The sequence below is a fragment of the Somniosus microcephalus genome, chromosome 5, assembly GCF_052327205.1.
Source record: "Somniosus microcephalus isolate GS21.2 chromosome 5, FLI_Smic_1.0, whole genome shotgun sequence".
NCBI lineage: Eukaryota > Metazoa > Chordata > Chondrichthyes > Squaliformes > Somniosidae > Somniosus > Somniosus microcephalus.
Window position 1 is genome coordinate 157,182,966 of NC_140991.1, and position 10,775 is coordinate 157,193,740.

The 10,775-nt window shown below is 55.4% G+C and overlaps 1 protein-coding gene across 1 annotated transcript in view; it reads right to left on the minus strand.

The window, feature by feature from the left end:
* LOC147117408 (uncharacterized) overlaps nt 1-8,569 on the minus strand; it is a 29,734-nt gene extending 21,165 nt beyond the window's left edge. The window contains exon 1 of the mRNA XM_085989364.1: nt 7,878-8,569. Coding sequence (XP_085845490.1) covers nt 7,878-8,569 — 692 coding nt within the window. The remainder of the gene's footprint in view (nt 1-7,877) is intronic.
* Nucleotides 8,570-10,775: the final 2,206 nt, after the last annotated feature.

Here is a 10,775-nt window from a genome sequence, read left to right on the forward strand (position 1 = left end):
TTGTATATTGTCTGAACAATTTTTGTCTGACCAAACAGTACCTATGCCTATGACACTCCCCTGATCATCAGCTTTCTTTTGATACAACATATGTGTAGGTACGCTCTATAAATTTTGAGTGTATAGCGGACAGACAGACGGACAGACACCACTATCCTTTTATATATATATATATATATACTACTGGGGGTGCCCGGCGTGCCGAGGCATTTTTGAGGGCATGTTGTTGTTGAAGAGAGAGAGAGCGCAACTGGGGGGAAGAGAGAGCGACTGGGGGGAAGAGAGAGAGCGACTGGGGGGAAGGAGAGGAGTGCGACTGGGGGGAAGAGAGAGAGCGAGAGACTGGGGGGAAGAGAGAGAGCGAGAGACTGGGAGGGAAGAGAGAGAGTGAGAGACTGGGGGGAAGAGAGAGAGCGACTGGGGGGAAAAGAGAGAGAGAGCGACTGGGGGGAAGAGAGAATGAGCGACTGGGGGGAAGAGAGAGAGAGAGAGAGGGAAGGAGAGAGAAGAGAGAGAGAGAGGGAAGGAGAGAGAGAGGGAAGGAGAGGGAGAGAGAGGGAAGGAGAAGGAAAGAGAGGGAAGGAGAGAGAGACACTGGGGGAGAAGAGAGAGACTGGGGAGAGAGCGACTGGGGGGAGAGGGCCACTGGGGGGGGAGAGAGAGAAAGAGAGAGAGAGAGAGACTGGGGGAGAGAGAGAGAGAGAGACTGGGAGTGTGAGAGAGAGAGGGAAGGAGAGAGGGAAGGAGAGAGAGACAGAGAGAGAGAGAGGGAAGGAGAGAGAAGGAGAGAGAGAGGGAAGGAGAGAGAAGGAGAGGGAGGGGGAAGCAGAGAGAAGGAGAGGGAGAGAGAGAAGGAGAGGGAGAGAGGGAAGGAGAGAGAGAGAGAGGGAAGGAGAGAGAGAGAGGGAAGGAGAGAGAAAGAGAGGGAAGGAGAGAGCGAGAGAGTGAAGGAGAGCGAGAGAGAGGGAAGGAGAGAGAGAGAGAGGGAAGGAGAGAGAGAGGAGAGAGAGAGAGGGAAGGAGAGAGAGAGAGAGGGAAGGAGAGAGAGAGAGAGGGGGAGGAGAGAGAGAGAGGGAAGGAGAGAGAGAGAGGGGGGAAGGAGAGAGAGCGAGGGGGAAGGAGAGAGAGAGGGGAAGGAGAGAGAGAGAGGGAAGGAGAGAGAGACTGGGGGAGAGAGAGACTGGGGGGAGAAGAGAAAGAGAGAGAGATTGGGGGGAAGAGAGAGAGACTGGGAGTGAAAGAGAGAGAGAGAGAGAGACTGGAAGTGTGAGAGAGAGATGGAGTGTGAGAGAGAGAGAGAGAGACTGGGAGTGTGAGAGAGAGAAAGAGACTGGGAGTGAGAGAGAGATTGGGAGTGAGAAAGAGAGAGAGAGAGGGAGAGACTGGGAATGTGTGTGTGAGAGAGAGAGAGACTGGGAGTGTGTAAGAGAGAGAGACTGGGAGTGAGAGAGAGAGAGAGAGACTGGGAGGGTGAGAGGGAGAAACTGGGAGTGTGAGAGAGAGAGAGAGACTGGGAGTGTGAGAGAGAGATGGAGACTGGGAGTGTGAGAGAGAGAGAGAGACTGGGAGTGTGTGAGAGAGAGAGAGAGAGAGACTGGGAGTGAGAGAGAGAGAGACTTGGAGTGAGAGAGAGAGAGAGACTGGGAGTGTGTGAGAGTGAGAGAGAGAGGCTGGGAGTGAGAGAGAGAGAGAGACTGGGAGTGTGTGTGAGAAAGAGAGCGAGACTGGGAGTGTGTTGTGAGAGAGAGAGAGAGACTGGGAGTGTGTGAGAGAGAGAGAGAGAGAGAGACTGGGAGTGTGTGTGAGAGAGAGAGAGACTGGGAGTGTGAGAGAGAGAGAGTGGGAGTGTGTGAGAGAGAGAGAGAGAGTGGGAGTGTGAGAGAGAGAGAGAGTGGGAGTGTGAGAGAGAGAGAGAGAGAGTGGGAGTGTGTGAGAGAGAGAGAGAGTGGGAGTGTGTGTGAGAGAGAGAGACTGGGAGTGTGAGAGAGAGAGAGAGACTGGGAGTGTGAGGAGAGAGAGAGAGACTGGGAGTGTGACAGAGAGAGAGACTGGGAGTGTGAGAGCGAGAGAGACTGGGAGTGTGAGAGAGAGAGAGAGAGACTGGGAGTGTGAGAGAGAGAGAGAGACTGGGAGTGTGAGAGAGAGAGAGAGATTCGGAGTGTGAGAGAGAGAGAGAGACTGGGCCGCCGCAGCCGCTCACCTGGTGGCTTTCGGTCGGGCTCTGGGACGGGGCTGTTGACGCAGCGGGGAAGTTTGTGTGCGCGGCGGCTCCCGGCACGGACCGCCACGGCCGGTCACCTGGTGGCTTTGGGTCCGGCTCTCGGGCGGCGCGGTAGACTCCGCGGGGAGTTTCGGAACCGGGCTGAAGGGGTAAAAGCCCGAGTGAGTCCCCGGGCCGCAGCCGCAAACTGAGCCGAGCCCTGATGCAGTTGGCCGAGGCGAAGACGGTGACCTGGTCGCGGAAACGAACGGCCTTCAGCAGGTTCCGGGCATTGACTAAACTGGCGACTAAAACAAATCGATCGGCGTCCGCCTCGGGCCCAGGGGGCAGCGGCATCACGCCGGGAATCCACTCAACTCAAGGCCCAGGCTTCCCGGGCTGCTAGGCCACGCCCGGCGCCGGCACCGGCACAGCCGCTCGAAATGGCTGTCAAGTAGGCGAGCCTCCAGGCGAAGGGCAGGGGACCATTTAATTTCTAACTGTTCCTAAATACAATTTAGGGGGGAGGGGAGGTGGGGGAAGGGGAGGGGGGAGGGGGGGGAGGGGCGGGGAGGGAGGGAGAGGAGGGGGAGGGAGGAGGGGGAGGGAGGAGGGGGAGGGGATGGTGGAGGGAGGGGGAGGGTGGAGGGAGGGGGGAGGGGGGGGGGGTTGGTGGAGGGGGGAAGGGGGAGGGGGGAAGAGGGGAGGGGGGAAAGGGGAGGGGAGGGGGGAGGGGGTGAAGGGGGAGGGGAGGGGGTGAAGGGGGAGGGGAGGGAGGGGAGGGGGGAGGGGAGGGGGGAGGGGAGGGAGAGTGGGGGAGGGGGGAGGGTGTGGGGGGAGGGGAGGGGGGAAGGGGGAAGGGGGAGGGGAGGGGGAGATCGGGGGAGGGGGTGGAAGGGGGAGTGGGGGAAGGTGGAGGGGAGGAGAGGGGGGAGGTAGGTGGGAGGGGGTGGAAGGGGGAGGGGGGAAGGGGGAGGGGAGGGAGAGAGGAGGAGGAGAGGGGAAAGGGGGTGAGGAGGGGGGGAGGGGGGAGACCCCGAGCCCCGCCCCTGATGTCCTGAGCACCGCCCTCCCGATGCCCGATCTCACGAGGCCCGATCTCCCGAGCCCCGCCCCCCGATCTCCCGAGCGCCGTTCTCCCGAACCCCGCCCCTCCCCCCCCGATCTCCCGAGGCTCGCCCCCCTGCCCCCCCCGATCTCCGGAGGCCTGATCTCCCAAGCCCCGCCCCCCCGCCCGAGCCGGCTTCAAGAGCAGAGAGAGAGACACCGCCGCGCAGCCTACCGCGTGAGGCCCGGCCGGACTCAAGTCGCGCGCGCTGACTCCTGCCCCACCCGCCTTTACTAACATGGCGGCGGTGGCGACGCTCGGCTCAGGCCTGCCCCCTCCAGCCTTCACAAAGATGGTGGAGATCGCGAGCCGCTTGTTCAGCGCGATGGGAGGTGCCTAGCTCGGGCTTGGCTGGGCAACAGAGGCCCAGGCTTACAGGCCTGGAAAAATGGTTAAAGGTAGGAAAATTCTAGATGTTACAGAAAAGATTTATAAATTAATTAACTTTTTTAAAAACAATTTGTGTTTTAAAAGCAACTTTTTTTTGCTGGAAATGTAGATTTGAAAAGAAACACGCAGAAAGCGGGAAAAAGAAATGAAAAGTTTGGAATGAAGAAGACGGCAACTCACCTCGGTTCAGAAGGATAAGGCCCGCCCACACACGCACCGATTGGTCGACCGTCAGGTCACCGAAGCGTAGGATTGGTCAATCGTCCCGTCACTCGACTCTCGGAGGGCTCGCCCGCAAGCGGCAGGAACCCACGCCCGCCACGCAGCGATTGGTCGACCTTCGGGTCGCTCGACCATACGATTGGTCGACCTCGACGTCACTCGATGCTAATGAGCGGATAATGAGCAGAATGTTGAACGTTTTTTGGATACCGCGGGCGCAATTTTTGTCTGGCCGAAACGTAGATACACTTCTGATGGTTCTGGAATCGTAAGCTTTCTTTTGATGTAACACACGTGTAGGTACGCTCTATAACTTTCGAGTTTATTCAATACAGACAGACAGACAGACAGACAGACGGAATGACAGACAGATCGACCGCTTTTTATATATATAGATAGATAGATAGACGAGCTGAAGTGCCCGGTGGTGCCGAGGGGATTTTTGAGGGAATGTTGTTGTTGGAAGAGAGAGAGAGAGCGACTGGGGGCAAGAGAGAGAGAGAGAGAGAGAGAGAGCGACTGGGGGGAAGAGAGAGAGAGTGAGTGACTGGGGGGGAGAGAGAGAGAGCGAGCGACTGGGGGGGTAGAGAGAGAGAGCGAGCGACTGGGGGGGAGAGAGAGAGAGCGAGCGACGGGGGGAAGAGAGAGAGAGTGCGAGCGACTGGGGGGAAGAGAGAGAGCGACTGGGGGGGAGGGGGTGGGGGTGGGGGAGGGGGAGGGTAGGGGGAGGGAGGGGGGAAGGGGGGAGGGGAGGGGGAGGGGGAAGGGGGGAGGGGAGGGGGAGGGGGGAATGGGGGGGAGGGAAGGGGAGAGGGGGGGAATGGGGGAGGGGAGGGGAGAATGGGGGGGAGGGAGGGGGGTGTGGGGGTTGTGGAGTGAGAGGGGGAGGGGAGGGGGGACAGGAGGGGGAGAGGGGGGAGGGGAAGGGGGAGAGGGGGGAGGGGAGGGGGAGGGGAGGGGACAGAGGGGGAAGGGGAGGGGGAGGAAGGGGAGAGGGGAGGGGAGGGTGGGGTGTGGGGGGAGAAAGGGAGGGGGGGAGCTAGCAGACCCAATGGCTCTGCGGAGCTCTGTGCCGCCCCACGCACTGACATGGCTCAGCCCGAGCCCCGCCCTCCCGAGCACCGGCCTCCGGAGCCCCGCCCTCCCGATCTCCGGAGCCCCGCTCTCCCGCTCTCCAGAGCCCAGCCCTCCCGTTGCGCTCTCCCGAGCCCCGAGCACCGCACGCGCGCCCTCCCGAGCTCTGCCTTCCCGAGGCCCGCCCCCCACCCGAGCCGGCTTCAAGACCAGAGAGATGCCGCCGTGCAACCTACCGCGTGAGGCCCGGCTGGACTCAAGTTGCGCTCCGGGTGGAAGATGACGCGGACCCTGACTGCCGCCCCGCCCGCCTTTACTAAGATGGCGGCGGTGGCGACGCTCGGCTCAGGCCTGCCCCCTTCAGCCTTCACAAAGATGGTGGTGATCGCTGGCCTTTTGTCGATCACGACGGGAGGCGCCGAGCTTGGGCGTGGCTGGTCAACAGACGCCCAGGCTTTGAGGCCTGGAAAAACGGTGAAAGCCAGGAAAATTATAGAGGTTAGACAAAAGATTTACAAATTAATTAACTTTTTTTAAAAACAATTTGTCTTTTAAAAGCAACTTTTTTTTTGCTGGAAATGCAGATTTGAAAAGAAACACGCAGAAAGTGGGAAAAAGAAATGAAATGTTTGGAATCAAGATGGCGGCGACTCACCTTGGTTCAGAACGATAAGGCCCGCCCACACACGCACCGATTGGTGCACCGTCAGGTCACCGAAGCGTAGGATTGGTCAATCGTCCCGTCACTCGACTCTAGGAGGGCCCGCCCGTACGCGCCAGGAACCCGCCCCTGCCACGCAGCGATTGGTCGACCGTCGGGTCGCTCGACCGCACGATTGGTTGACCTCGACGTCACTCGATGCTAATAAACGGATAATGATCAGAATGTTGAACTTTTTTGGATACCGCGGGCGCAATTTTTGTCTGGCCGAAACGTAAATACGCTTATGACGGTTCTGGAATCGTAAGCTTTCTTTCGATGTAACACACGTGTAGGTACGCTCTATAACTTTTGAGTTTATACAATACAGACAGACAGACAGACAGACAGACGGAATGACAGACAGATCGAACGCTTTATATATATAGACTAGCTGGAGTGCCCGGCGGTGCCGAGGCTTTTTCGAGGGCATGTTGTTGTTGGAAGAGAGAGAGAGAGCGACTGGGGGGAAGAGAGAGAGCGACTGGGGGGAAGAGAGAGAGCGACTGGGGGGAAGAGAGAGAGCGACTGGGGTGAAGAGAGAGAGCGACTGGTGGGGGAAGAGAGAGAGCGACTGGGGGGGAAGAGAGAGAGCGACTGGGGGGAAGAGAGAGAGCGACTGGGGGGAAGAGAGAGAGCGACTGGGGGGAAGAGAGAGAGCGACTGGGGGGCAGAGGGGGGAGAGGGGGGGAAGAGGGGGGAAGGGGAGGGGGAGGGGAGGAAGGGAGAGGGAGGGGAGGGGAGGAAGGGGGAGGGGGGAGGGGGAGGAGGGAGGAGGGGGGGAGGGGGGAGTGGGGAGGGGGGGAAGTAGGAGAGGGGGTTGGGAGGGGAGGGGAGGGGGGAGGGGGGGAGGCGGAGGGGGGAGGAGGGGGGAGGGGGAGGGGGAGGGGGGAGCAGGGAGGGGGAGGGGGGAGCGGGAGGGGAGCGTGGGGGGGGAAGGGGGAGGGGAGGGGGGTGGAGGGGAGTGGGGGAGGGGGGGAGGGGAGGGGGAGGGGGAAGGGAGGGAGGGGGGAGGGGAGAGGGGGGGAGGGGGGTGTCCTCGAGCCCCGGCCCCCGATGTCCCGAGCCCCGCCCTCCTGAGGCCCGATCTCACGAGGCCCGATCTCCCGAGCGCCGCGCCCCGCCCCCAATCTCCCGAGCGCCGATCTCCCAAGGGCCGATCTCCCGAGCCCCGCCCCCCCGACCTCCCGAGGCTCGCCCCCCACCCCCCCCGATCTCCGGAGGCCCGATCTCCTGAGCCCCGCCCCCCGCCTGACCCGGCTTCAAGAGCAGAGAGAGAGACAGCGCCACGCAACCTACCGCGTGAGGCCCGGCCGGACTCAAGTCGCGCGCGCTGACTCCTGCCCCACCCGCCTTTACTAACATGGTGGCGGTGGCGATGCTCGGCTCAGGCCCGCCCCCTCCAGCCTTCACAAAGATGGCGGCGATCGTGAGCCGCTTGTTCAGCGCGACAGGAGGTGCCTAGCTCGGGCGTGTCTGGGCAACAGAGGCCCAGGCTTACAGTCCTGGAAAAACCGTTAAAGGTAGGAAAATTCTAGATGTTACAGAAAAGATTTACAAATTAATTAACTTTTTTTAAAAACAATTTGTCTTTTAAAAGCAACTTTTTTTTTGGTGGAAATGTAGATTTGAAAAGAAACACGCAGAAAGTGGGAAAAAGAAATGAAAAGTTTGGAATCAAGATGGCGGCGACTCACCTCGGTTCAGAACGATAAGGCCCGCCCACACACGCACCGATTGGTGGACCGTCAGGTCACCAAAGCGTTGGATTGGTCAATCGTCCTGTCACTCGACTCTAGGAGGGCCCGCCCGCATGCGCCAGGAACCCGCCCCCGCCACGCAGCGATTGGTCGACCGTCGGGTCGCTCGACCGTACGATTGGTCGACCTCGACGTCACTCGATGCTAATGAGCGGATAATGAGCGGAATGTTGAACGTTTTTTGGATACCGCGGGCGCAATTTTTGTCTGGCCGAAACGTAAATACGCTTTATGACGGTTCTGGAATCGTAAGCTTTCTTTCGATGTAACACACGTGTAGGTACGCTCTATAACTTTCGAGTTTATTCAATACAGACAGACAGACAGACAGACGGACAGACGGAATGACAGACAGATCGACCGCTTTATATATATAGATAGATGATAGTATATATATAGATAGATAGATAGATATAGATGTACATTTCTTCCATTTCTCTCCTTTTCTTTTGTTTTCTACATTTTTTACAGGCGGCACATGCTGCTATTCCCATTCCTATTGCCAAAAGCAATTGTACTATAACTAGTATGTGAGAGTTAATGTGGATCCATGGGTGGATATTGACATTCATCCCCCAATCCCACAGCTTCTCATACCATGGGACCCCCTGTAATTCTACTTCCATGTCCCTTTCTAGTTCTCTAAGGTCCCCTTGTAACATTACGTATTGTTTCACCATTTTGCTTAAGCCCTCTTTTATCTTTAGCAGATCCTCTTGCAGGTGGGGTATCGGAGCCCCCACCAGATCTTCATAATTGACCAATTTGTCTCTTAAATAATCCGGCACGTTTAGTTTCACCTCCCTTGAGTGTACATACACCAATCTGGTGTGTCCAATTGTCACAGGGATCTTTGGTGTGAAGCAAAAGTTAGGCATTGTGATTGCACATACACGGTCACTATATTGGTACTCAGTTTCTGTGGTGGCTATACAATACTCCCCTTTGCCTCTGTATCCCGAGCGGGCGTGATGGTGATTGGTATGTGATAATTCCAACATGCACCCCTCCATCTTATTATCGCCACACTCATTCTTAGGGCATTCTCCTACAGGATGTGGGCATATCGTGCGCGTACTTTTCCCATGGCATTCGTTTAGGGAAACTCCTCTCATAGTACCATTCTTCCTGATGGCATAGGTATCAATTGGATAGTATTGGAGGTATGTCTCACCTCTCACTATGCCTATGTTCGTTACCTGGTACTGTGGGTGTGGGGTTGTGTCTCGTCTCACCTCTGGTATTATGAGTACCATGCCTATCATTGCTGTTACTTTCTGCTTTGCATTTTTGCATCACTGGATATACTCTGGTCATCCCTTTGAGGGTACAAGCACTTAGACGGTCTGGATTCTGGCTCAGGCCATAGAGCTGTGTGCTGTTAACCCAGTCTGGTACCTCACCTCGTTGTATCTGCGCCAGATTGTATTTTAACTGTCCGGTGGTCCATTGGCCATAGGCATGACACAAGCCTCTCCCTACATCATCTTTTGCCTGTTCCTTATCTATATGGTTTAATTTGTTGATAATGCTAGCATGGTCCTCTATAACCTTGATTCCCTCGAGTAATTTCCTTATTGTATGTCCTCCCAACTCCGATCCTTGTTGAGTCAGACCAGTTTCTTTCTCTAAAAATTGTTCCACACTATTCTGGACTCCTTGTATATCTAGGGCATTAATGCATGACGTCCCTGTATTTATTCCCGTGCGTACATCGTTTCCTAAGCCCCCCTTAATTCTTTGGTGGAATGCAGCATGTCCCCTGAAACTAGTAGCCCCTGTTGCATCAGCAGCTTGGTTAATTACATTCCTTATCATATATGCATACAACTCCCTAGTTTTAGTAAATCTTTCATAATATCCTGGCCATTGTAGCATGGTTAAGTTCATTAGTGCCAGTACAATTTGGTGTCTCACATTATCATACAATTGTTCTCCCTCAGTAAATAATACTAGTCCATTCATAGGCCCAGGTTTTATATCTGGACATTGTAGCATCCTCGGTTCGCTTGTCTCTTCTTTCTGTGTATTGGGAGCCGTGGATGAGACTCCGAATGTGATTGTTCCATTAAAACATGGTGCTTCTTCATCTTGTACTTGTCGTGTAATGTGGGATGTCCCTTTGCTTATTTCGTGTCCCAGCAGTAATCCCACCTTCATGGTGAAGTTTCCCTGTAAATTAAGCAGAAGCCTGGTCGTCACCAGAGGTTAGTTTATCTCCGGTGTTTATTCCTGTGGGGTTTCTGTGGGATTTAAGATCAGATGGGTTATTGTTGTACCATTTTAGTTGAGTCCAATGTTTCCCCTCATATCTATACATGCGCATGTATCGCTGGTCATGATAACCTCAAATGGTCCGGTCCATCTAGATGAGAATCCCGATCTTTCTGGCAATATTTTAACAAATACCTGCTCGCCCACCTTGGGTAGGGGCTCCGAGGCTCCCTGCTTTTGTGTAATTTTATCTCTGATGTCTTGTTGTTCTTTAGCTTCTAGTTGAGCTCCTTCAATTGATTATCCAATGTTTGTACGTATTTCCTAATTTTATCTTTTAAGGGTCTTAGTCCCTCGCTACCAGATGCTACTCCTTCCGGCAGACACATTGCTCATCCAGTCATGAGTTCATATGGTGTCAATCCGGTCACCCTGTTTGGAGTGGCTCTCAGCCTCATCAGGATACACGGAAGGACATCCACCCATCCCTGTCCGGTTTCAGCTATGGCCTTGCTAAAGGCTGTTTTCAGGGTTCTGTTCATTCGCTCTACCATGCCTGAGCTTTGTGGATGATAGGGGATATGGAACTTCTGTCTTACTCCTAGTAGTTTACAAATTTCTTTCATTACCTTTCCTGTAAAGTGGGCACCTTGATCTGAAACTATTTGCAACGGGACCCCTCATCTCGGTATCACGTCGTATGCAAATATTCGGGCCACAGCCTGAGCACTACAGTCTCTGGTAGGGAATGCTCCCACCCACCTTGTAAACTGGTCTATGATCACTAGGCAGTATTTCTTCCCTCTGCTGTTATTCTACCTACTGCTATTGATGTAGGCATCTCTGTGTCCACCGCTGCTCTTGCTGCCTGATCAGCTAACATATTTCCTTTTTGTTGCTCGCTCACTATCTTGCGGTGTGCCTTTATTTTAATCACTGCTACCTCTTCTGCTCCTTTTACCGCTTCTACTAGGTCTCTCACTACCTCCTCATGCTGTATTTGTCTTCCTCCGGAGGTTACATATCCTCTCCTATTCCATGCTATCATATAATCATGCACTACCCCAAATGCATATCTATTATCTGTGTATATATTTACTCATTTTC